Source organism: Oncorhynchus clarkii, chromosome 1 (assembly GCF_045791955.1).
Source record: "Oncorhynchus clarkii lewisi isolate Uvic-CL-2024 chromosome 1, UVic_Ocla_1.0, whole genome shotgun sequence".
Taxonomy (NCBI): Eukaryota; Metazoa; Chordata; class Actinopteri; order Salmoniformes; family Salmonidae; genus Oncorhynchus; species Oncorhynchus clarkii.
The window spans coordinates 67,623,766-67,651,752 of NC_092147.1; the positions used below are offsets into that span (position 1 = coordinate 67,623,766).

At 40.8% G+C, this 27,987-nt stretch overlaps 1 protein-coding gene across 2 annotated transcripts; it reads left to right on the forward strand.

Annotated features, from left to right (window-relative positions):
• Positions 1-587: 587 nt before the first annotated feature.
• LOC139417018 (phospholipase A2, group IVF, tandem duplicate 1) lies at positions 588-27,969 on the forward strand. 2 transcript variants are annotated; one of them, XM_071166255.1, is made up of 20 exons: positions 588-670; positions 2,610-2,682; positions 2,788-2,924; positions 4,187-4,321; positions 4,412-4,452; positions 12,064-12,106; positions 13,523-13,577; positions 14,099-14,238; positions 14,340-14,447; positions 14,572-14,606; positions 20,303-20,441; positions 20,719-20,855; positions 21,175-21,397; positions 22,854-22,971; positions 23,258-23,395; positions 25,226-25,333; positions 26,072-26,251; positions 26,427-26,596; positions 26,764-26,950; positions 27,267-27,969. In XM_071166255.1, the coding sequence occupies exons 1-20, from the start codon at positions 662-664 to the stop codon at positions 27,506-27,508; spliced, it is 2,418 nt and encodes an 805-aa protein (XP_071022356.1). In that variant the 5' UTR covers positions 588-661; the 3' UTR covers positions 27,509-27,969. The 2 variants fall into 2 exon arrangements, with proteins under 2 accessions (XP_071022356.1, XP_071022364.1); XM_071166263.1 differs by having other exon boundaries at positions 611-670; positions 26,072-26,194; positions 27,267-27,622.
• The last annotated feature ends 18 nt before the right edge of the window (positions 27,970-27,987 follow it).

Genomic DNA, 27,987 nt, shown 5'->3' on the forward strand with positions numbered 1-27,987 from the left:
TTTTCGAATCCCGGATGGCTCATTTAAAGGTTTTGAAGGCCATTTAATAACTGTTAATGGACAGACCAGTCCCGGCCAGTGCCCACTCCATACAGGTTAACGTGAATGTAGGGGAAGGTTGCTCTAAAGCTGTCCTTTTTAGGATGCAGGTTTCATGAGGCCTCTGTTAGAATGGAATGACATAAATGAAAAATGAACTATTACCAACAGCAAACATACTGATGAGTTGCTGCTGATCAAAGTGTAATTGTGTCCAATTCAAGCACATACACATATATATATATATGATTTGACCAACTTTTTCAGAACATGGAAAGGTTTTTGCGTCTGGCGTCAATTTAATAAAATTACACTTTGATCAGCAGCTTCTCTTGTCAGAATGTTGGCTGTTGATAATAGTTATTTTTTCATGTTGCAACCGAGCCCTTATAAACCCTACATCTCATAAAGGACAGCTTTAGAGCAACCTTCCTCCACATTCGCATTGACCTACATGAAGTTTGACATGCTTGAGCCTGAGAAAAGAGGAACAGCGGCTCCTCCCATTTTGCCTCACCTATATAGTGTTTATACCTTCCACTCTGCAGGGAGAAGGATACCCGACAGCTGACAGGACATTCAATTCTCTGCAAACCTACTGTAGGAGGAACATTAACTAACCATGTTGAAGGTACCTCTTTATTTTAAATATGTAGCTAGAATATTTATGCAACAGATCTTCTGAGAACTTGTGAGGACAGTGTAGGCCCAGGGTTACTCAACTAGTGGCCCGCGGGTGATTGTGTTTGGCCAGCCAAGTTGGGGTGGCAGGTAGCCTAGTGGTTAGAGCGATGGGCCAGTAACCGAAAGGTTGCTAGATCGAATCCCTGAGCTGAGAAGGTAAAAATCTGTTGTTCTGCCCCTGAACAAGGCAGTTAAACCCACTGTTTCTAGGCTGTCATTGTAAATAAGAATTTGTTCTTAACTGACTTGCCTAGTTAAATAAAATAATAATAACATTTTATGAGAAGAAAAATCATATATATGATTTTTCTTCTCATAAAATGTTATTATTTATATATATATATATATATATATATATATATATATATATATATATATATATATATATATATATATATATATATATATATATATATATATATATCAAAAGTTTGGACACACCTACTCATTCAAGGGTTTTCTTTATTTTTACTATTTTCTACGTTGTAGAATAATAGTGAAGACATCAAAACTATGAAATAACAGATATGGAATTATGTAGTGTAGAAAAACCTGTTCAAAAATCGAAATATATTTTATGTTTGAGAATCTTCAAAGTAGCCACCCTTTTCCTTGATGACAGCTTTGCACACTCTTGGCATTCTGTCAACCAGCTTCATGAGGTAGTCACCTGGAATGCATTTAAATTAACAGGTGTGTGTGCCTTGTTAAAAGTTAATTTGTGGAATTTATTTCCTTCTTCATGTTCTGTGCATCTGTATATTCTTTACTTTACGCATAGAGAACAGGCCACTCAAGAGAATGGTGGTCATTAAATAAAGTTAGATTAAAGCTGAATCAGTGTCTGCAAGAGCCCATAATGATCACATTATTGTACAAAACAGAACCAAACATTTTAACATAGTAGTATAACGTAACACCGCCACATTTTTCTCTCACGTGGTCAACACTCAACAGCGTGCGTCACTAGGCAAAATACACAGGTAGGCTATTCTATGGTTTGTTAACATCATCTGCTCACCATTCAAAACAACCCTGTAGGCTACTTCGAAACAACGCTTTAGACTACTTTGAAACAACGCTGTAGGGTGCTTTGAAACAACCCTGTAGGCTACTGAGAAACAACACTATAGGGTACTTCGAAACAGCACTGTAGGTTACTTTGAAAAATCACTGTAGGCTAGCTACTTCGAAACAACACTATAGGGTACTTATTTTGAGTAGCCTGTTCTCTACGCATAGAGAATGATCCACACGCCCAGAAGCTTTGGGAAGCTCTGGATCTTTAAGTCAGCAGATCTCCAAAAAGTTGGATCCGCATCCATGGCCTATGGTATGCTATGGTCATTTCTTATCAAGATTAGGGGTAAATCATCCCTGGGCTGTACATATTTAAAATGTGTAACTAAATTTTGTCAATCGAGGGAATTTAATTATTTGTGCCAGAAGGGCATGGGCCGGAATCAGTGGGCCGAAATATGCAAAGGCAGCGGCCCTAACCACTAGATCACCCCAGGCCACAATTCAACAAAATGTTGACAGTTGATTCGTAAAATTAGGTTCGCTAGAAACGTTAAGATTTCCTCTGATGGCCCAAATCAGCTCATCAACTCAACACAAACAGTAGCCTGTTATCAGTTTTCACACTTTCAATTATGTGACAATGGATAGACACGCTGGTCTGAATGACTGCCTCCGCATGGAGAAAAGAGACATGTGGGTTTCACAAAGCTCATTTGAACTTCCTGATGCGCAAGGGAAAAAAATTGCGACTTAAGAGATCCGATATCTGTACACCATTCAGCACATTTGTCCATAATATGTATATAGTATGTAGTATGTGTTTGTATTTTTGTAACCATGTATGTTTTTGCCTCCCCTATTAGAGAGAGGTTATGACCTACCAGAGCCTGACAGTTACCGTACTCCGAGCAATAAACAACTGCTCTCATGATTATTGTGAGTCATATTGTTTTCAATATACTTTTCATAGATTTCTAAATTCATTATCACAGCAGACAATTATTTCAGTTGAAGATGTATTTATTTTGTTTTGTTTTGCAGGGTCTGAGTCCGACTGTTATGTTACTGTAGGTCTCCCCACAGCGTCTGCCAGGACCCTCTGTACTAAAACTGTGCCCAACAGCAAGACCCCAGAGTGGAATGAGAGTTTCCAATTCAGGGTCCACAGTCACGTCAAGGTAAACCCCCTCATACAGTATGCCAATCACTAGGCAGATATACCTCAGAGGGATATGGTGTCCCTAAATCTTATGTATTTGCATATAGGGTGTAATGACAGCAGTGTTGCCAACTTAGCGACTTTGTTGCTATATATTTAGCGAGTATTCAGACCCCTCTAGAGACACATTTTCAAAAAGGCAACTAGCGAACAAATCTAGCAACTTTTTCTGGTGTTATTGGAGACTTTTGGTGAAAGCAGGTACCGTTCTTACTCTTCTCAACGAGAAGCGGGTGCTGCCATGGGCCCCAGCCCTGTCCCAAAGCACTCACAGGCGGCCCAGTCCTCGCGCAGCAGTCCCTCCCAGCTGTAGTCAGAGCAGGAGATGTTCACCCCTTTGCGTCCATACTGCAAATGAATCGCGCATGCGGAAAGCCGCAGCTGGCTGATTCTGCCCTGGCTTACATTCAGGACGGAATGTAGCTGTACAGTAAAAACACAGTAAAAACACACAGTAAAAAACAAAGGAAAAAAAAGAAATGCATTTTTTTTTTAAATTAAAAACTAAGTTACTCCGCCAGAGTGTTTCTTTTGGATCACTTTTACCGGTCCCAAGCCCGGATAAAGGAGGAGGGTTGGAATTGTGACATAAAAAAAAACAAAAGAAAGTACAAACGTTATTCCTCTCTCCTACAGCATACATCACAATTACATGCACATGGCAAATTATGCAAATTAGGTGATGATGTCATTTTGTGACTTCTAGCGACTTTTAGGATAGCCAATATAGCTACTTTCCTTACTGAGGAGTTGGCAACATTGAATGACAGGCGTAGCTACACATTTTGGGTGTTCGGGCATGCTGGTAAGTCACATCCCTTGGAATCCCCTTAAGGCTGCTACACACTTTAAGCAAACTACACAAATGCAGCAACTTACTTTTGTGCAGCTCAAATAATACATTTTATTGTAACACCAATTGAATTTTAAAACATAAAAAATACATTCTACCCGACTTTGCTTTCACAAACACCTGAAAAGCTAGTTTGGATGCATTTTTTTCCCTTAAATATATTGAAAATAATAGGTTATCGTGTTATTTCACATGCCATGGAACAGATTAGAATTGCAAAAGGAATGCGTTATCTTGTGTGAAAATTCCAGTCAATTCCAGAAAGAGAGTTTATAGACTTACTAGTTTTGCATGTGTAAACAAACATATACTGTAAATCAAAATACAGTACATCCAATTGTGATAAAGAGATGCCCTTGTCTTTTCAGAATATCGTGGAGTTGAAGGTGTACGATGAGGACAGTTTAATTGGCAATGACGATGACCTGTGCTCCACCGTAGTGTTTGACATCAATAACCTCATCCCTGGGAAGAAGGAGACCAAGACCTTCATCTGTGAACCGGTAGGACATGTTCTAGCGCTAAGGAATATAACTAGAATATGTAATTAATGAATCACATCCTTAGTCTCCTATGCCTCCTCTCTATTTCAGACCAAAGATGAATTGTGGGTTGAGTTTGAGTTGCTGGAGAGGTGAGTGTCAACTTTGACATCCATGCCATTGTGGGACCGCTATCAAAGCAGAAGAGGATGAAAAGTTTTGTTGTAACAACCCTTACAAAAAAGCACAAGTGAAATAGCTGTTTTCACAAGTTGAGCTTAAATTTCACCTATGGAATTGCAAGTTCACATGTGAAAAACAATCTCAATTACAGTTTCTTATGTGAAAAACTTTCCATTGTGATTGTTTCTCCAAATGTGATAGTAAAAATCAAATTTGCAGTTTCACATGTAACAAAACAATTATTAATTTAGCAGACACTCTTATCCACAGCAATTAGGATGAAGTGCCTTGCTGAAGAGCACATCGACAGATTTTTCACTTAGTTGGCTCAGGGATTCGAACCAGCAACCTTTAGGATATTTTCCCAAAGCTCTTAACCTCTAGGTTACCTGCCACTCTTAACCACTAGTTTACCTGCCGCTCTTAACCGCAAGGCCAGTTGTGTGACTCCAAACAATTCTAAAAGTATTTTCAGGTGTTCGACCCAGGGCTGTTGCAGTGACCGTCATGAAGGCAGTCAAATTCCATGTGACCGTTTAGTCACTGTAATTAGGCTTCTCCAAGCTGTGATGCTGCTGGTCATTAGTAGCCTACCAAACCTGCTAACTGCCTGGTACTCAGCACTCTATTGTCCCTCTAATCACTCTGACATCAATGCAAATGTAATCGAAAATCTAACCAAACGCTTCAAGAGAGCCCATGAGCTCATGTTGCGCAACATTTCAATAGGCTATGCAGTTGTGCGAGAAAACTGAGTGATGACCTCTATTAAAAAGAGGAGGATCCCATCAGCTTTCTATAGGCTAGGCCTCCTAAACTCATCAAAAAAAGAAACGTCCTCTCACTGTCTACCGCGTTTATTTTCAGCAAACTTAACATTTGTAAATATTTGTATGACCATAACAAGATAACAAGACTGAACAAGTTCCACAGACATGTGACTAACAGAAATTGAATAATTTGTCCCTGAACAAAGGGGGGTCAAAAGTAACAGTCAGTATCTTGTGTGGCCACCGGCTGCATTAAGTACTGTAGTGCATCTCCTCCTCTTGGACTGCACCAGATTTGCCAGTTCTTGCCGTGAGATGTTACCCCACTCTTCCACCAAGAGTATGCAAGTTCCCGGACATTTCTGGGGAGAATGGCCCTAGCCCTCACCCTCCGGTCCAACAGGTCCCAGACATGCTCAATGGGATTGAGATCCGGGCTCTTCGCTGGCTATGGCAGAACACTGACATTCCTGTCTTGCAGGAAATCACACACAGAACGAGCAGTATGGCTGGTGGCATTGTATGCTGGAGGATCATGTTAGGATGAGCCTGCAGGAAGGGTACCACATGAGGGAGGAGGATGTCTTCCCTGTAACGCACAGCATTGAGATTGCCTGCAATGACAACAAGCTCAGTCTGATGATGCTGTGACACACCGCCCCAGACCATGACGTACCCTCCACCTCCAAATCGATCCCGCTCCAGAGTACAGGCCTCGGTTCATTCCTTCGACGATAAACGCGAATCCAACCATCACCCCTGGTGAGACAAAACCGCGGCTCGTCAGTGAAGAGCACTTTTTGACAGTCCTGTCTGGTCCAGTGACGGTGGGTTTGTGCCCATAGGCGACGTTGTTTCCCGGTGATGTCCGGTGAGGACCTGCCTTTCAACAGGCCTACAAGCCCTCAGTCCAGCCTCTCTTAGCCTATTGCGGACAGTCTGAGCACCGATGGAGGGATGCATTCCTGGTGTAACTCGGGCAGTTGTTGTTGCCATCCTGTACCTGTCCCACAGGTGTGATGTACTTGATCCTGTGCAGATGTTGGTACACGTGGTCTGCCACTGCGAGGAGGATCAGCTGTCCGTCCTGTCTCCCTGTAGTGCTGTTTTAGGCGTCTCACAGTACGGACATTGCAATTTATTGCCATGGCCACATCTACAGTCCTCATGCTTCCTTGCAGCATTCCTAAGGCACGTTCACGCAGATGAGCAGGGACCCTGGGCATCTTTCTTTTGGTGTTTTTCAGAGTCAGTAGAAAGGCCTCTTTAGTGTCCTAAGTTTTCATAACTGTGACCTTAATTGCCTACCGTCTGTAGCTGTTAGTGTCTTAACGACCATTCCACAGGTGCATGTTCATTAATTGTTAATGGTTCATTGAACAAGAAAGTGTTTAAACACTTTACAATGAAGATCTGTGAAGTTAGTTGGATTTTTAGACAGGCTCCTGAAAAAGGGACTTTTCTTTTTTTGCTGAGTTTATATTTATTTCTCAACTTTCCTAATTTTAAGCACTTTGTTTATATTTACAACAGGAGTATAGCCTACCTGGCTGGCATAAAAATGAACCACGGGAACAGCGTCCTCCATTCGCTATTTAAGTGCATCGATTACATATATTTTGTCCTGCTGCCCCTGTTTCGATACAGGTGCATGATAATGGTCCATTCTAAATAAATACAAATTCACACATATATTATTTAGTATATGTAAAAACAAGATTAAATCAAGAATAGTCTGATAGGGTGACAATATTAGCCTATCACTTGTGAATTATATAGTATCACTTGTGAATGATGCCCAGAATAAGAAACAATGCCTTTTTCTGCATCTTTTTCTAATCATAGTCGCACACCTCATGTAGCCTAGCCCACAGGCCTATACGGTATGTTTTGATAAGGTTTGTATCACAACTAAAGTGGCCAAAAAATTAAGCACATTAATCTGCTTTACAAGGGGTTTAGAGCCTAACTGGCTTACATAAACAGCGCCTGAGTTTCAAGTTTGGGGAAAATCATTTTCACCATAAAAATGCGCCTTTCTAATTAAAGCATTACATGCATAATTGCATTTATGGTCACTTTTGATAATGGTGTTTTCTGCTAATGGAACATTCGGCTGATAGCCTACTACCATGTGCTCATTCCTACGCTTATAATGTGAAGAAATATCCAAATAGCTTCTCAACATTTAAAGCTAAATGTTCTGATCTGCTGCGTCAGTCACATCGCGTTAAAAACATGTTTTGATGCTAGTGGTTATATTAATTTGGGATTTATCGCATCCCACAACTGTCCCAGACTATGTTTGGAATATTTATTTATTGCACAGAATAGAATAGGTTAACGTTTGTACTATGGGAGAAAGTAGATTGACATAGGCTAGTGCTTTTGCTGTTTGTTAGGCCTACTCATCTTCTCGGCTGATGAAAAGTAAATGTGGACAGTTCTTCCAATATCTTCAATATGCAACTCAGAATTGGATAAGGATGCCCACAGTTGCGTCCCCAATATGTCTGCCTTCACTTGTAACCTGTCAGAAAGACCCGATCACTTGATGGAGAGCCATGTGAGTGAGAGGTGATTCTGAGCGTGCACCCCTCAGGGAAAAGGGCACAACCGCCACTGGCCGCAAAAGGCATGGATTTTTTTAGGGTGCATTATGGCCACAGAAAGGGGATGCCACCGCGAAATTCCAGGCATTATCAAGTGCTTGTCAAATTGTGAATGAGAGACTGATGAAGTGTGTACAGCCTGCGCCAAAAAAAACTGAGCTCATGCCTTTCAAGTGACTTTTTTCAAATCATCATTAGAGTTGCGTCATGCAGCCTTACAATGTATTAAAAATCAAAACATATAGACCAACGTTTGTATAGTAAATATCTATTTCTTTGTTCATTAACGGCTCAACATAGCCGCATGTGCACACTACCTCAAATCGTTTGGAGAAAATATCCTTTCTATTTTATTCAGCTTTGTTCAATTGAATTCTTCATACTATAAAATAATGCCACGGAATTCTAAGCAAATCTTGTCTGCTATATGAACTAGTGTAGCCCACAGCCATTTGACGTAACCAGATCAGGACCTAACGTAAGGACAACTCAGAGTATGATATTCTGGTCTTCTGAAATAGGCTACATTTTCTTCATATCGTGCATCTTTAGACCTGTCTAAAGTAAATAATAGATTTACTGTGAAGTGTAGGCTATATTACATTAATTTATTAGACTTTTTAAAATGTAGATATTCATCAGAGGCAGTGGAAGCCAGGAGATGCTAAATGTGTTTATGTTAATTAACTGTCAATTACCATGAGACCAACAGTTATTTGTGTGACAATCACCGGCTGACAATATTTTGTGACTGCCACAGCCCTAGTTCCACCGTAAACTGTCATAAACAAATCTCACAAATATCTCCTAGCGACTATCTAATCAACGCAACATTGACATTATCCCACACCTGGTTAGCCACTATTGGCTTAAAAAGCCAATTCATTTCCTGCAATATTGCCCCTCTGTGCCGCGCTTGTTTATCACTCCCATGTGTAGCCAGTGGATGTGATAACCTCCTTGTGGGTTGACAGAAATACTTTCCCCAAAACCTTTATATTAAATGTTAATTGTAAAGTAGGCTTTCCTGTCAGAAGTATATCATGAGTAAGTAAAGTATATCATTTGTATCTATTATTTGTTATTTGAAAACTTTGCCATGACCAGCTGTAGTACAGAACCATCTCTAGACCGGCACATTGCACATTCCTCACTTGCTAGATGCTCAATTAAAGGGCCAGATGCACAATTAAAGAGGAAATACACTCAAAAGTCAACATTTCTTCCAGACCAATTAAAAAATATATGTTTTAAGCATTGACATGCTGCATTGACAACATCCAATGTCATTGTTTCTCTATGAACAATTGTAATTTTAAGACTGAAAAGTAAAACTGAGAACATCAGTTGGGAAAATATGAAATTTGCGTGAAAATTATTTTACCAGGTATATTGACAGAAAACACTACAACAGTACTACTTCACTACTTTCTCTTGTACACTAAGGACCCGAGGCAGAGTTGCAGGTGAGAGGAGAAGAATGTGCCTATTTGAAAGTTAGAAAGAAATGACTAGCTCGTGAAATGTTTCATTTTTTAAAAGGAGCTCTAATGCAATAAAAGGTTGAAGACCCCTGCGCTAGGCTACCTGTCTCCAATGTTTGTAAACAAAGTAAATGTAAACAAGCTCTGTGTAGCCTAAAAGCATTGTTACAACTATTTATGATGTCATGGATGGTCAGTCCTTGCATCCATAGAGTAATCGAGGGGTCCCCAATTACAGTTGAAGTCGGAAGTTTACATACACCTTAGCCAATTACATTTAAACTCAGTTTTCACAATTCCTGACATTTAATCCTCGTAAAAATTCCCTGTCTTAGGTCAGTTAGGATCACCACTTTATTTTAAGAATATGAAATGTCAGAATAATAGTCGAGAGAATGATTTATTTCAGCTTTTATTTCTTTCATCACATTCCCAGTGGGTCAGAAGTTTACATATACTAAATTAGTATTTGGTAGCAATGCCTTTAAATTGTTTAACTTGGGTCAAACGTTTCAGGTAGCCTTCCACAAGCTTCCCACAATAAGTTGGGTGAATTTTGGCCCATTGCTCCTGACAGAGCTGGTGTAACACAGTCAGGTTTGTAGGCCTCCTTGCTCGCACATGCTTTTTCAGTTCTGACCACACATTTCCTATAGGATTGAGGTCAGAGCTTTGTGATGGCCACTCCAATACCTTGACTTACTACTACTTAAGCCATTTTGCCACAACTTTGGAATTATGCTTGGGGTCATTGTCCATTTGGAAGACCCATTTGCAACCAAGCTTTAACTTAGCTTAACTGATGTCTTGAGATGTTGCTTCTATCTACATAGATACTTTTCCTGCCTCATAATTTTCCTGCCTCATGATGCCATCTATTTTGTGAAGTGCACCAGTCCCTCCAGAAACAAAGCACCCCCACAACATGATGCTGCCACCTCCGTGCTTCACGGTTGTAATGGTGTTCTTCGGCTTGCAAGCCTCCCCCTTTTTCCTCCAAACATAATGATGGTCATTATGGCCAAACAGTTCTATTTTTGTTTCATCAGACCAGAGGACATTCCTCCAAAAAGTACAATCTTTGTCCCCATGTGCAGTTGCAAACCGTAGTCTGTTTTTTTATGGCGGTTTTGGAGCAGTGGCTTCTTCTTTGCTGAGCGGCCTTTCAGGTTGTGTCGATATAGAACTCGTTTTACTGTGGATATAGATACTTTTGTACCTGTTTCCTCCAGCATCTTCACAGGGTCCTTTCCTGTTGTTCTGGGATTGTTTTGCACTTTTCGCACCAAAGTACGTTCATCTCTAGGAGACAGAATGCATCTCCTTCCTGAGCAGTATGACGGCTGCGTGGTCCCATGGTGTTAACACTTGCGTACTATTGTTTGTATAGATGAACGTGGTACCTTCAGGCGTTTGGAAATTGCTCGCAAGGATGAACTAGACTTGTGGAGGTCTACAGTTTTTTTCTGAGGTCTTGGCTGATTTCTTTTGATTTGCTAATGATGTCAAGCAAAGAGGCACTGAGTTTGAAGGTAGGCCTTGAAATACATCCACAGGTACACCTCCAATTGACTCAAATGATGTCAATTAGCCTATCAGAAGCTTCTCAAGACATGACATAATTTTCTGGAATTTTCCAAGCTGTTTAAAGGCACAGTCAACTTAATGTATGTAAACTTCTGACCTACTGGAACACTGGAATTGTGATACAGTGAATTGTAAGTGAAATAATCTGTCTGTCAACAATTGCTGGAAAATTTACTTGTGTCATGCACAATGTAGATGTCCTAACCGATTTGCTAAAACTATAGTTTGTTAACAAGAAATTTGTGCAGTGGTTGAAAAACAAGTTTTAATGACTCCAACCTTAGTGTATGTAAACTTCCGACATCAACTGTATATTCAGCTGTGGCGCAATTTTTCCTTGAGCGGATGGTCGTGGGGTCGGAACATAGTTAAAAACTGAATAATTTCAAACTTTAATTACATTGGGATACAAACAAACATGCCTCTCCATTACTTGGGAACAGATTTCATAAAATAAAATCACGCAACTTAATTTCCGGGTGATTTTGCAGTCTTTTATATCCGACAACAAAATGAATACAAAACAAATAAAATCACCCGTGTGCCGAATTTGGACAGCGGGCTGCTTATTGGGGACCCTGTTGTCACACCCTGACCTGAGAGAGCCTTTTTGATGTCTCTATTTTGGTTTGGTCAGGGTGTGATTTGGGTGGGCATTCTATGTTCTGTTTTCTATGTTTCTTTGTATTTTTTTGTTTTGGCCGGGTATGGTTCTCAATCAGGGACAGCAGTCTATCGTTGTCTCTGATTGGGAATCACACTTAGGCAGCCTTTTTTCCCTGTTGTGATTGTGGGAAGTTGACTTTGTTAGTGGCACTATATCTCGCTTAAGCTTCACGGTCGTGTGGTATTGTTTATTGTTTTTGTTGGCGACATCAGAAAAAAAGTAATGTACGCTTACCACGCTGCGCTTTGGTCCATTTCTTCTGACGGTCATGACACCTGTAGTCTATGGATTTGAGAGTGGTTGCAATTCTTCAGCCCCATCCCTCAGCTTTTTACCGAAACTGGAGGGGATAACACTTTGTTAATGTTTCAATTAAGGATTGCTGCTTTAAACACCTTTTTTGTAAGGGAACTACTTCAATGACTGAAAAAAGTTTGTTTCTTGTGTTCCCTGTTTGCAGTAAAGAGCCTGCTGGCGAGTATCTCTCTAATGGTGTACTCGTGGTAAGGGCATTCATTTGGTTTGCTGATCATTCTAAGGCAAAGTCAACATCACAAGGATGGTCAGAGATGGATAATGATGAGGTCAATAATGACAGGACATAGCAATGTGCTATAAGAACCAACAAATTATTCACACCCCTTTTTCCACATTTTGTTGTGTTACAGCCTGAATTTTAAAATGGATTAAATTGAGGTTTTGTGCCACTGATCTACACACTATACCCCACAATGCCCCACAATTTTGACAAATTAATAAAAAATGAAAAGCTGAATTGTCTTGAGTCAATAAGTATTCAACCCTTTTGTTATGGCAAACCTAAATAAGTTCAGGACTAAAAATGTAACTTAGCTTAACAAGTCACATAATAAGTTGCATGGACTCACTCTATGTGCAATAAAGGTGGTTAACATGGTTATTGAATGATTTCCCCATTTCTATACCCCACACATGCAATTATCTTTAAGGTCCTTCAGTCAAGTAGTGAATATCAAGCGCAGATTCAACCACAAAGTCCAGGGAGGTTTTCTAATGCGTCGCATAGAAGGTAATCTATTAATAGATGGGTAAAACATTTGAAAAAGCAGACAATAAATATGAGTTTGAGCATGGTGAAGTTATTATTATGCTTTGGATGGTGTATTAACACACCCAGTCACTACAAATGTACAGGCGTCCTTCCTAACTCAGTTGCCAGAGAGTAAGGAAACCGCTCAGGGATTTCATCATGAGGCCAATGGTGATTTTAAAACAGTTTAATGGCTGTGATGGGAGAAAACTGAGGATGAATCAACAACATTTTAGTTACTCCACAAAACGAACCTAAATGACAGAGTGAAAAGAATACAGTGTACATAATTAAACTATTCCTAAACCTACAATAATGCTTGAATGTGGCCTAATTACAGTTTTGACTTAAATCGTCTTGAAAATATATGGCAAGACTTGAAAATGGCTGTCTAGCAATAATCAATAACCAACTTGACAGAGCTTGAAGAGTTAAAAAAATAATAGGCAAATATTGTACAATCCAGGTGTGCAAAGCTCTTAGAGACTTACCCAGAAAGACTCACAGCCAAAAGTGATTCTAACATGTATTGACTCAGGGACGTCAACACTTATTTGATCAAGATATATTAGTGTTTTATTGTTTCATAAATCTTTAAAAACATAATTTTTCTTCCACTTTGACATTACAGAGTATTTGGTGTAGATCGTAAAAAAACAAAAAATACAATTAAATTAATTTAAATCCCAATTTGTAGCACAACAAATTGTACAATAAGTTAAGGGGTGTGAATACCATCTGAAGGAACTGTATGTGTAATGTAATGCTGTACAAAATTAAAGCAAATAATTCACACCCACGAACAGAAGGCAATTCTATATGCTGTTTATTGTAGTATACTTTGTCCTAGGCCTCCCCATTCTCTACTGTGGATGTGAATATAGAAAAGCTGATGACCACTGCCAGTGAGTATCATTCAAATTATTATCTACTGTATCAGGTCTGCTTATTTCTCCAAGTGCCTGTTGAACATAGTTTGGCCTTTACTTGACCCATAAAATGTTTGCAAAATTAAAGAAGAAAGTTATATCAGTCTAAAGACTGCCCCTGCTGCAAAGTTGCTTGGAATGTCATCATGAGTCATCAGTTTCTGGTTTGAACTAGTTTTGCCTGGGGGATGTCCACTCTGTCACTACTATTTTCATTCTTCCTAAACCAGGAAAGTTCTATCAGTCTAAAGACTGCCCCTGCTGCAAAGTTGCTTGCAATGTATGTATTATCTATGTTGTTATTGTTCTAGTGGAGGGGCCACTTATTCTCTAAATACCTCCCAATGTATGTATGCATTCTGTCTGTCTGTCTGTCTGTCTGTCTGTCTGTGCATAATCAGACCGGTCTACACAGGATATTCATAGATCACTGATCACTGAACTGAGATCATAGATCACTGAACTGAGCAACAACATCTATGTTGTTATTGTTCTAGTGGAGCAGAATGTGGTCCTGAAAATGAGTGGGGCCTTTCCAGAAGAGCATAAGATTCTTGCTCCTCAAAAAACATCCAACCTGACCAAAACTCTGCGCTACTACATTAACAGAGACCTGGAGACAGAGCTTTGCGTGAGGGTGCGGTTAACTGATCCTTTACTTGACCAATATCTTCCCTATCTTTATACAAGTTCCATATGATTTTTTAAATTCCTCAATCATATTTTTTGTATCCCCAGGATAAATTGGGTGAGGTAGAAGATCCAAATGTCACTGGCTTATCTACTGTTCCACTCCTGCAACTTCCAGCCAGTAATGATTTCAAAGTATCTTTACCTGTGGGAGAGGTACAGTAGACCTAATTTAAGTCTTTGCACCCTTCTAGTGTATGTATAAAGTGCCAAGGAAAGCTTATTGATGAACAATGTTTATAAAGCCCATATGATTTACATGGACACTCCCCCTTCACAGGACATGGTGGATCTACATTTGAGAACAGAGGACTGGTAAAGTGCTTTCCTTTTTATGAAACAAACCATCAGTATTTGAAGAGTTTCTTTCCAAAACGCTATATATCCATTTTCAGAAATATTAAAATAGCTTGTATTGTTTAAAGAAATTATGAGAAAAATGTGTACATTTTTTCACGATCCAATCATGTCATGGCATTGTTCAATGACAAGCATGTATTTGTTCAATATCTTTCACTTGACGGTTTCATTTCAGAGAGACAAATAAATCATGTTTTTTTGCCAAATGCTATATACAGTGCCTTGCGAAAGTATTCGGCCCCCTTGAACTTTGCGACCTTTTGCCACATTTCAGGCTTCAAACATAAAGATATAAAACTGTATTTTTTTGTGAAGAATCAACAACAAGTGGGACACAATCATGAAGTGGAACGACATTTATTGGATATTTCAAACTTTTTTAACAAATCAAAAATTGAAAAATTGGCCGTGCAAAATTATTCAGCCCCCTTAAGTTAATACTTTGTAGCGCCACCTTTTGCTGCGATTACAGCTGCAAGTCGCTTGGGGTATGTCTCTATCAGTTTTGCACATCGAGAGACTGAAATGTTTTCCCATTCCTCCTTGCAAAACAGCTCGAGCTCAGTGAGGTTGGATGGAGAGCATTTGTGAACAGCAGTTTTCAGTTCTTTCCACAGATTCTCGATTGGATTCAGGTCTGGACTTTGACTTGGCCATTCTAACACCTGGATATGGTTTTTTTTAACCATTCCATTGTAGATTTTGCTTTATGTTTTGGATCATTGTCTTGTTGGAAGACAAATCTCCGTCCCAGTCTCAAGTCTTTTGCAGACGATCGGGTTTTCTTCCAGAATGGTCCTGTATTTGGCTCCATCCATCTTCCCATCAATTTTAACCATCTTCCCTGTCCCTGCTGAAGAAAAGCAGGCCCAAACCATGATGCTGCCACCACCATGTTTGACAGTGGGGATGGTGTGTTCAGCTGTGTTGCTTTTACGCCAAACATAACGTTTTGCATTGTTGCCAAAAAGTTCAATTTTGGTTTCATCTGACCAGAGCATCTTCTTCCACATGTTTGGTGTGTCTCCCAGGTGGCTTGTGGCAAACTTTAAACAACACTTTTTATGGATATCTTTAAGAAATGGCTTTCTTCTTGCCACTCTTCCATAAAGGCCAGATTTGTGCAATATACGACTGATTGTTGTCCTATGGACAGAGTCTCCCACCTCAGCTGTAGATCTCTGCAGTTCATCCAGAGTGACCATGGGCCTCTTGGCTGCATCTCTGATCAGTCTTCTCCTTGTATGAGCTGAAAGTTTAGAGGGACGGCCAGGTCTTGGTAGATTTGCAGTGGTCTGATACTCCTTCCATTTCAATATTATCGCTTGCACAGTGCTCCTTGGGATGTTTAAAGCTTGGGAAATCTTTTTTTTTATCAAAATCCCGCTTTAAACTTCTTCACAACAGTATCTCGGACCTGCCTGGTGTGTTCCTTGTTCTTCATGATGCTCTCTGCGCTTTTAATGGACCTCTGAGACTATCACAGTGCAGGTGCATTTATACGGAGACTTGATTACACACAGGTGGATTGTATTTATCATCATTAGTCATTTAGGTCAACATTGGATCATTCAAAGATCCTCACTGAACTTCTGGAGAGAGTTTGCTGCACTGAAGGTAAAGGGGCTGAATAATTTTGCACGCCCAATTTTTCCGTTTTTGATTTGTTAAAAAAGTTTGAAATATCCAATAAATGTCGTTCCACTTCATGATTGTGTCCCACTTGTTGTTGATTCTTCACAAAAAAATACAGTTTTATATCTTTATGTTTGAAGCCTGAAATGTGGCAAAAGGTCGCAAAGTTCAAGGTGGCCGAATACTTTCGCAAGGCACTGTATCTGCCTAAGTTACAGAAATAAGTAGTACAGCTACGACCGGTTGTGTTACAGCCCTGGATCGAACCAGGGTCTGTAGCAACGCCTCTAGCACTGCACTGCTGTGCCTTAGACCGCTGCGCCACTTGGGAGTATATATACACTGCTCAAAAAAATAAAGGGAACACTTAAACAACACAATGTAACTCCAAGTCAATCACACTTCTGTGAAATCAAACTGTCCACTTAGGAAGCAACACTGATTGACAATACATTTCACATGCTGTTGTGCAAATGGAATAGACAACAGGTGAAAATTATAGGCAATTAGCAAGACACCCCCAATAAAGGAGTGGTTCTGCAGGTGGTGACCACAGACCTCTTCTCAGTTCCTATGCTTCCTGGCTGATGTTTTGGTCACTTTTGAATGCTGGCGGTGCTCTCACTCTAGTGGTAGCATGAGACGGAGTCTACAACCCACTCAAGTGGCTCAGGTAGTGCAGCTCATCCAGGATGGCACATCAATACGAGCTGTGGCAAGAAGGTTTGCTGTGTCTGTCAGCGTAGTGTCCAGAGCATGGAGGCGCTACCAGGAGACAGGCCAGTACATCAGGAGATGTGGAGGCCGTAGGAGGGCAACAACCCAGCAGCAGGTCCACTACCTCCGCCTTTGTGCAAGGAGGAGCAGGAGGAGCACTGCCAAAGCCCTGCAAAATGACCTCCAGCAGGCCACAAATGTGCATGTGTCTGCTCAAACGGTCAGAAACAGACTCCATGAGGGTGGTATGAGGGCCTGACGTCCACAGGTGGGGGTTGTGCTTACAGCCCAACACCATGCAGGACGTTTGGCATTTGCCAGAGAACACCAAGATTGGCAAATTCACCCCTGGCGCCCTGTGCTCTTCACAGATGAAAGCAGGTTCACACTGAGCACATGTGACAGACGTGACAGAGTCTGGAGACACCGTGGAGAACGTTCTGCTGCCTGCAACATCCTCCAGCATGACCGGTTTGGCGGTGTGTCAGTCATGGTGTGGGGTGGCATTTCTTTGTGGGGCCGCACAGCCCTCCATGTGCTCGCCAGAGGTAGCCTGACTGCCATTAGGTACCGAGATGAGATCCTCAGAACCCTTGTGAGACCATATGCTGGTGCGGTTGGCCCTGGGTTCCTCCTAATGCAAGACAATGCTAGACCTCATGTGGCTGGAGTGTGTCAGCAGTTCCTGCAAGAGGAAGGCATTGATGCTATGGACCGCCCGTTCCCCAGACCTGAATCCAATTGAGCACATCTGGGACATCATGTCTCGCTCCATCCACCAACGCCACGTTGCACCACAGACTGTCCAGGAGTTGGCAGATGCTTTAGTCCAGGTCTGGGAGGAGATCCCTCAGGAGACCATCCGCCACCTCATCAGGAGCATGCCCAGGCGTTGTAGGGAGGTCATACAGGCACGTGGAGGCCACACACACTACTGAGCCTCATTTTGACTTGTTTTAAGGACATTACATCAAAGTTGGATCAGCCTGTAGTGTGGTTTTCCACTTTAATTTTGAGTGTGACTCCAAATCCAGACCTCCATGGGTTGATAAATTTGATTTTCATTTATAATTTTTGTGTGATTTTGTTGTCAGCACATTCAACTATGTAAAGAAAAAAGTATTTAATAAGAATATTTCATTCATTCAAATCTAGGATGTGTTATTTTAGTGTTCCCTTTATTTTTTTGAGCAGTGTATAGACAGTACCAGTCAAAAGTTTGGACACAGCTACTCATTCAAGGTTTTTCTTTATTTTTTACTATCTTCTACATTGTAGAATAATAGTAAAGACATAAAAACTCAGAAATAACACATATGGAATCATGAAGTAACCAAAAAAGTGTTACAAAAATCAAAATATATTTTATGTTTGAGAATCTTCAAAGAAGCCACCCTTTGCCTTGATGACAGCTTTGCACACTCTTGACATTCTGTCAACCAGCTTCATCAGGTCACCTGGAATTTATTTCAACTAACAGGTGTGCCTTGTTAAAAGTACATTTATTTCCCTCTTAATGTGTTTGAGCCAATCAGTTGTGTTGTGACAAGGTACGGACGGTATACAGAAGATAGCCCTAATTGGTAAAAGACCAAGTCCTTATTATGGCAAGAACAGCTCAAATAAGCAAAGATAAACGACAGTCCATCATTACTTTAAGACATTAAGGTCAATCAATCTGGAACATTTCAAGAACTTTGAACGTTTCTTCAAGTGCAAGTGCAATTGCAAAAACCATCAAGCGCTATGATGAAACTGGCTCTCGTGAGGACCACCACAGGAAAGGAAGACCCAGAGTTACATCAGCTGCAGAGGATTAGTTCATTAGAGTTACCAGCCTCAGAAATTGCAGACCAAAAAAATGCTTCACAGAGTTCAAGTAACAGACATCTCAACATCAACTGTTCAGAGGAGACTGCATGAATCAGGCCTTCATGGTCGAATTGCTGCAAAGAAACCACTACTAAAGGACACCAATAAGGAGAAGAGACTTGCCTGGGCCAAGAAACACGAGCAAAGGACTTAGACCGGTGGAAATCTGTCCTTTGGTCTGATGAGTCTAAATTTGAGATTTTTGGTTCTAACCGCTGTGTCATTGTGAGACACAGAGTCGGTGAACGGATGATCTCCGCATGTGTGGTTCCCACCGTAAAGCATGGAGGAGGAGGTGTGATGGTGTGGGGGTGCATTGCTGGTGACACTGTCAATGATTTGTTTAGAATTCAAGGCACACATAACCAGCATGGCTACCACAGCATTCTGCAGCGATATGCCATCCCATCTGGTTTGTGCTTAGTGGGACTATCATTTGTTTTTTAATAGGACAATGATCCAAAACACACCTCCAAACTGTGTAAAGGCTATTTGACCAAGAAGGAGAGTGATGGAGTGCATGCATCAGATGACCTGGCCTCCACAATCACCTCACCTCAACCCAATTGAGATGGTTTGGAATGAGTTGGACCACAGAGTGATGGAAAAGCAGCCAACAAGTGCTCAGCATATATGGGAACTCCTTCAAGACTGAAGGAAACAATTCCAGGTGAAGCTGGTTGAGAGAATGCCAAGAGTGTGCAAAGCTGTCATCAAGGCAGGTGGCTACTTTGAAGAATCTAAAATCTAAAAAATATTTTGATTTGTTTAACACTTTTTTGGTTACTACATGACTCCATATGTGTTATTTCATATTTTTGATGTCTTCACTATTCTACAATATAGAAAGAAAAAACCCTTGAATGAGTAGGTATGTCCAAACGTTTGACTGGTACTGTATATACATATTTATAATAATAATATAATACAGTAATATGAGACATGTATGTAAAACATTTACATTTGACATTTTAGTTATTTAGCAGATGTTCTTATCCAGAGCGACATACATTGAGTGCATTGATCCTAATAAATATACAGGATGCAAACCTTCCATTCCAGCTAAACAATGGATAGCGTTTTACAAAAAAAAACTAAATTTTCATACACATCTAAAATCTATTCATAACAAATCTGAGAACAGTAATATTTTACACATGAAGGTATCTATAAGCAATCATTTCTGATGAAAAAACACACAAAAATTGGTTGATATATAGATGGAAATAAACTCTTAATTTCATTCAGAAGTATGTGTGTGTGTGTGTGTGTGTGTGTGTGTGTGTGTGTGTGTGTGTGTGTGTGTGTGTGTGTGTGTGTGTGTGTGTGTGTGTGTGTGTGTGTGTGTGTGTGTGTGTGTGTGTGCGTGCGTGCGTGGGTTCGTGCATGGGTGGGTGGGTGTATGTATGGCCTCTGTAAATCCACAGCCCAGACATTGAATTTGAGGTGCGTCTTGATTTTGACATCCCTCCGGAGGAAAAAGAATTCCTGAATAAGAGAAAGGTGCTAGTGGGTCAGGCCTTACGAAAGGAGTTGGGCCTCACCTCTCCCCCTGACCCTAAAAAGGTACATGGTGATGATTTTTATGCACTAATTTACACACCACACTAATTGCTGCTTATCAGCCATAATTTCAACACTAATGGAGACTGAATATTGATGCTGACCAAATTTGTTTGCCTTTTTTCAGTCTCATTGTTGTGTGGAAATTGTTCATTTCTACTGTGATGTGCAGATGTCATCCACTGTCATTACGAAACAAGTCTCAACAGAATGTGTTAAAACAGATTGACTGACAGATGGAAGATCCAACCAGAGATGTTGTTTGTCTTTCTTCCCCCAGTTGCCTGTTGTAGCTGTGGTTGGCTCAGGGGGAGGGACCAGAGCAATGACCGGCCTGTATGGCAGTCTGAAGGGGCTGCAGAGACTGGGCCTACTGGATGCTGTGAGCTACATCACTGGTGTGTCAGGCTCCACATGGTGAGCATGGCATTTATCTCCATCGCAATTAAATCTGCAGTATACTATAAGCTGAATGAATTATTGAATGAATTAATGAATGCATGAATGAATGAATGAATGAAAGAACGAACAAACAAACAAACAAACAAAAACTAACAAACAAACAAAAACTAACAAATTACATTTGTCACTTTGAATTTCCTTATGAGCTCAGACAGTTTTGGCTCACAGGTATTTTTTACCTGTAATCTCTTCTGTAACCTGTCTTCACTTACTAAGTTTATACTACTGAGACTCCTACTTACAGTAAGTGACATAACACATTCCTGTTCAACAGGGCCTTAGCCACCCTGTATCAGAAAGCAGATTGGTCACAGCGTGATATGGATGAGTCCATCTCGGCTATGGAGGAGGAAATCACCAAGAGTATCCTCAGTGCCTTCACCACTGACAAGCTGCTGTACTACAAACACCAGATGGCAGAGAAAGAGAAGGAGGGACATATGGTGTCACTCATAGACATGTGGGGTCTGGTCATTGAGCACTGCCTTCATGGGAAGGTACAGCAGCCTACTGTACACTCATACTTTACAATACACACTGTACTAATCACACTGCAATAGGAAGAAGTTCCGCAAAAATGGTTTTGTTTCCTTTAATTACATTGAAACTATGAGATGTTTTTACTACAGACACACTATTATGTCTTTCACACTGAGTTATGATACTTTACATAATGTGTTTTGTGAATTTGGTTACAGCAGCGTATTTGACAGATTGATTTATCCCAATGATGTATATAAACCCTGGATTGCTGATGCTATTGGCCAGAGAGGCTTTGAAGCCATCAGTTGGCCATTTTGGTACTCCCCAGTAGGAACAGTCCTCAATGGGAATGAATGGAATTCTAAAGTATTTCAATTAAATGTTTCAAGGACAGAATTACATGTATTTAAGTATTTTTTGTTGTGGTGGGTACTAGTAACATATAACATATACTTTAAGGAAAATGTATGTTTAGCTCACATAATATAATTTCAAAGTATGCATTAAGGTGTCTGTGAAATAATAATGTGGTAAAAACAAATGTAGACATTAATAAATGCATTATATAGCTTCAAAAACACTTTTTTACTACGGTGGGGGAGTACCAAGATGGAGGCACGGTGGTATCAACACAGCGCCCCCCTGTCCGTCATCTAGTGTATGTATAAATCATTGGTGAGAACTCTAACAACCAAGAACCAACCTCTGTCTTCAGCCTATTCTGATTGCTAGAGTTTACCAGAGATGAATCTGATTAAATGAGAATAATCAAATAACAGAATGATTGCTGGTAGACACGGAACACAATAAAATGACTATAGGATCGAGCAGATCCAGAAACATGGGTAAATCAATCCTGTCAAAACAAAGCATGACTGACATGACTATTTGTTACGCCCGCTAAAGAAATGAGCCACCAAATCAGAAAAAAACAGAGGGGCAGAATTGGCTCTCCACTTAGATAGTAGATTGGATGAGATGTACCCGACCTAGTATTAAACTTTGTAACTGTGTGGCGATCTAGATAGTCTTAATTATTGAGAGGCAGCTCTCTATTTGAATGGAGCAGGGCTGGCTGTCAACCTGCTTTCTCAGTCTCTCCCACTTCACATTGTGGGTCTGGGAGTGTTTATCACCAGGTCTCTCTGATGTCACAGCAAGCCTTGCTCTGTGCTCAGTCAGCCACTTCAGCCTGGCTGTCTGTCACTACCCATGGAATGTGGGGATTGTGGTGCTTTAACTCCCTGCTATCAACCAACCACCATCTAGGATACAAACAACCCTTTCAGAATAGAATAAAGGTGGCAAAAACGAATGTAGACATTAATAAATGCATTTCTACAGCTTCCAAAATATGGTTTACAATGGTGGGAGAGTGCCAAGATGGAGGCACGGTGGCTTCAACACAGCGCCCCACATTAGTGTTGTTCATACTATGTAAATCATTGATTTCTCCTGTGGGGTTTGTAGAAGAAAACCAGTACCCTGTCTGACCAGCAGAAGGCAGTATCAGAGGGCCAGAACCCTTTACCCATCTGTACTGCTGTCAACCTAAAGGATGGAGGGAAAGGCACCACAACAGAGTTTGGTAAAGCTGTTCGAGCAACTTATGATTGATATGTATTTTAATGAAACCCAAACAATGGTCCACATGTTGAAGCAAGGTATATTGTAACACCATTTTGATGGTGTTAACTTATGTTATTTACATATCCTTATGTATCCAGTTACACACTAAAACGTTTTTGTAGTGGGAGGCAAGACATAGATAAAATGTCTTACAACCGATTGAAAATAGCAGTTGCAGTATAAATGACCTATAAATGTAATAATAACAGAACAATTTGTTTATCTTTCTATTCCTATCCTTTTAGAGTGGTGTGAGTTCACACCATATGAGGTGGGCTTCCCAAAGTATGGGGCCTATGTCCATGCGGAGGACTTTGGGAGTGAATTCTACCTTGGTCACCTGGTCAAGAAACATCCAGAGATATGTATCGCATCTCTGCTTGGTGAGAAAACACTTACTTGTGTGTGTGCATGCGTTTCACAGACAGACAGACAGACAGACAGACAGACAGACAGACAGACAGACAGACAGACAGACAGACAGACAGACAGACAGACAGACACAGTTGAAGTCGGAAGTTTACATACACCTTAGCCAAATACATTTAAACTCAGTTATTCACAATTCCTGACATTTAATACTAGTACAAATTCCATGTCTTAGGTCAGTTAGGATCACCACTTTATTTTAAGAATGTGAAATGTCAGAATAATAGTAGAGAGAGTGATTTATTTCAGCTTTTATTTCTTTCATCACATTCCAAGTGGTTCAGAAGTTTACATACACTCAATTAGTATTTGGTAGCATTGCCCTTAAATTGTTTAACTTGGGTCAAATGCTTTGGGTAGCCTTCCACAAGCTTCCCACAATAAGTTGGGTGAATTCTGGCCCATTCCTCCTGACAGAGCTGGTGTAACGGAGTCAGGTTTGTAGGCCTCCACGCGCTTTTTCAGTTCTGCCCACAAATTTTCTATAAGATTGAGGTCAGGGCTTTGTGATAGCCACTCCAATACCTTGACTTTGTTGTCCACAACTTTGGAAGTATGCTTGGGGTCATTGTCCATTTGGAAGACCCATTTGTGACCAAGCTTTTACTTCCTGCCTGATGTCTTGAGATGTTGCTTCAATATATCCCAACCATTTTCCTGCCTCGTGTTGCCATCTATTTTGTGAATTGCACCAGTCCCTCCTGCAGCAAAGCACCCCCACAACATGATGCTGCCACCCCCGTGCTTCATGGTTGGAATGGAGTTCTTCGGCTTGCAAGCCTCCCCCTTTTTCCTCCAAACATAACGATGGTCATTATGGCCAAACAGTTCTACTTTTGTTTCATCATACCAAAGGACATTTCTCCAAAAAGTACGATCTTTGTCCCCATGTGCAGTTGCAAACCATAGTCTGGCTTTTTTATGGCGGTTTTGGAGCAGTGGCTTCTTCTTTGCTGAGAGGCCTTTCAGGTTATGTCAATATAGGACTCGTTTTACTGTGGATATAGATACTTTTGTACCTGTTTCCTCCAGCATCTTCACAAGGTCCTTTGCTGTTGTTCTGGGATTGATTTGCACTTTTCGCACCAAAGTACGTTCCTCTCTAGGAGACAGAACGCATCTCCTTCCTGAGAGGTATGATGGCTGCGTGGTGCCATGGTGTTTATACTTGTGTACTATTGTTTGTACAGATGAACGTGGTACCTTCAGGCATTTGGAAATTGCTCGCAAGGATGAACTAGACTTGTGGAGGTCTACAGTTTTTTTTCTGAGGTCTTGGCTGATTTATTTTGATTTTCTAATGACGTCAAGCAAAGAGGCACTGAGTTTGAAGGTAGGCCTTGAAATACATCCACAGGTACACCTCCAATTGACTCAACTGATGTCAATTAGCCTATCAGAAGCTTCTAAAGCCATGACATCATTTTCTGGAATTTTCCAAGCTGTTTAAAGGCACAGTCAACTTAGTGTATGTAAACTTCTAACCCATTGGAATTGTGATTCAGTAAATTTTTTGTGAAATAATCTGTCTGGAAACAATTGTTGGAAAAATTACTTGTGTCATGCACAAAGTAGATGTCCTAACCGACTTGCCAAAACTATAGTTTGTTAACAAGAAATTTGTGTAGTGGTTGAAAAACAAGTTTTAATGACTCCAACCTAAGTGTATGTAAACTTCCGACTTCTACTGTATGTCACAATATACCTGCTACTAATGATCTATGGATTTCAATGTAAATGCAATACTTTCTACAGTGTGGGCACCTTTGCCTCTGTGTTGACAGGTCTTTGGAGCAGTGTCTTCTCTCTTAACCTGACCCAGCTTTGGGACTTTGCAACTGGAGGTCAGACATCCTGGAGCACATGGCTGGGGGAAGAAGTCAACAAAATAGGTCTCTAACATGTTTATTTGGCATTTTGTATTTATTAGGATCCCCATTAGCCGCTGCATAAGTATTAGCTACTCTTCTTGGTGTCCACATAACATAATACATAATACAGAACATTATTAGGACTGAACAAAGATCGATAGTGATGCGGTCAATTTCTCTTCAACTTTGAGCCAGGAGAGACTGACATGCATGTTACTGACACTTTCCCTCCGTGTGCATCTAAATGCCATACGTGCTGCTTTGTTCTGGACCAACTGCAATTCACCTATGTCCTTCTTTGCCGCACATGACCACACAGCTGGGCAGTAATCCAGGTGCGACAAAACTAGGGCCTGAAGGACCTGTCTGGTCTACTGAGACGTCAAGAAGGCAGAGCAACGCCCTATCAAGGACAGACCTCGTCCCTTCTGTTTTCACCATGACAGCTTGCTATCTAGGGTTACACCAGGCAGTTTAGTTTCCTCAATTTGCTCAATAGCCACATTATTCAATAATTGATCTAAACGAGGTTTAGCGTTGAGCAAGTGATTTGTCCCAAAAATTATGCTTTTAGTTTTTTATATATTTAGCACCAGCCTATTGCTAGTCACCCATTCTAAAACTGACTGGAGAGCTATGTTAAGTGTCTTGGTTATTTATTTTACTGCTGCAGCTAACATACTGCTCTGCCAAACTCACAATAAACTCTGTGTGGCACTGTTTGAGTTGTTTGACACCACTCCGCTTCTTCCTCTAAAGAATTTGACAATGAACCAACCACCCTGGACACCTACCTCTTCAAGCCTATCACTAACACTGCCTCAGCGCTGACCAGCTTCTTTACCAGCCGGCCAGTCATCACTCAGATCTACAACTTCATGCGTGGGTTCTTCCTGCACCGGAACTACAATGACAACAGCAACTTTACATCCTGGAAAGGTGCCACTCATGAACCACCCGAACTATTGCTGTTAATCCAAATTCAACATGGATTTACTCAAACACTGTTATACAGTGTGTGTGTGTGGCACCAGCAGTCTATTTATGCATTGTATTATTAATGCATGTAGATTCAGATTCTGTTTGTGAAGTTTTTCTCCCATTCTTGCTGCAGATATGCATCCAGATGCCTTCCCCAACAGACTGACTCCAGCTGACCCCACACTCTACCTGGCGGACTCTGGGTTCTCCATCAACACAGGCTGTCCCCCTGTCTTGAGACCAGAGAGAGGTGTTGATATCATCATGTCCCTCAACTATTCATGGTGTGAGGACCAATTCAAAGTAAATGGGTTGAGTTTATGAATAATACAAGAGTGAACTTAATTTGCTAGATCCATATTTCGTGCAGGTTTGCACACACACACTAGGCCAGAAGGTGCATATGACTTGTAACTGCCATACACAGTGTTTGAATTGTCTGACTGACATCTCTTTAATCGATCTACCAGGTCCTAAAGAGGACTGAGGTTTACTGCAAAGACCACAGCATCCCCTTCCCCCGCATTGACTTCAGCAGCCTGGAGGGACAGCCCCTGAAAGAGCTCTACATCTTTGAGGAGGAGGAGAACCCCAAGGCTCCCATAGTCCTTCACTTCCCTTTAGTCAACATCTCATTCAAAGAGTTCAAGGCCCCTGGTAAGCACTGTCAAGATTATCATAATTGTAAAAGAAGCAGAGGTAGTCAATGACCTACTGTAGCTAGCTAATGGCTCAAGCTGTCAATATGCCATTCGCCCTGTGCCTGTCAATCAAATCAATATTCTGTCAATTTTCAATGTTGTGTGCTTTAGAGATCAGGGCCAAACATCATTGTCATAAACCTTTGTATCGTATTGTATTGTATTGGACTGGATTGTATTGCACTTTGTTGATATTGTTAGTTAAACTATAGTTTGATGTTTGTTTGTTTAATGTTTAAGGCTGACCGTATTGTTATGTTCTCATTCTGAAGGTGTGGCACGTAAGGGTGAGGAGGAGAGGAAGGCAGGGGATGTTGACATTAGCTCAAGCAGCTCCCCCTACCTCACTAAACATCTCACCTACACAGCAAAGGACTTCCGAGCACTGACAGACCTTACCTCATACAACATCCAGAACAACAAGGAGCAGATCCTCCAGGCTCTCGGGAAGGTCCTCGAAAGGAAGGTGCCTGTGGAAGAATCAGACCACCATGAGCAGCACTCATATCATTGAAAGGGGCCCTTCCATGGAGGAAGAGAGAGAACAACATGCATACAGAGCAGATTTAGAGGAGCAACTCTAACCGCAATTTCTTGGTGGTGCGTCCTAAGCCGTGTTTCTAAAGGTTTAAAGGGGAGAATGCATTTTGTTGTAACTTTGAGTTCTTGTTTCCGAGCTCGTGGGTTGTTTTTCTAGACGGTCTTTTTTTACATTCTACTTTTATGAACCTTACTGTATGTTTCATATTATGAATTGTATCTTGTTGAGTTCATTTTAGCACAGAACTCCTGTGTGTTTATAAACACATAGTATTTTCTCTCTTGGAGGTTATTCTGGAGACACATGTAACCAAGTTAAATCGTATTTCTTGATAGTAATTTACTCTGCTTTATTATGTACCATGTCTTCAATGTCTACTGTTGTTGTTTGAAAGTTAATTAATTCATGACTAATAAATCTATTAGTTGATTTGAGTTAATGCATTCCTCGTT

Excerpts from the sequence above, each read along its gene's own strand:
- LOC139417018 (XM_071166255.1), top strand. Across the intron at positions 12,107-13,522 it reads TCTCTAATGGTGTACTCGTG|GCCTCCCCATTCTCTACTGT; the intron begins GTAAGGGCATTC and ends ACTTTGTCCTAG. Across the intron at positions 26,951-27,266 it reads CAAAGAGTTCAAGGCCCCTG|GTGTGGCACGTAAGGGTGAG; the intron begins GTAAGCACTGTC and ends CTCATTCTGAAG.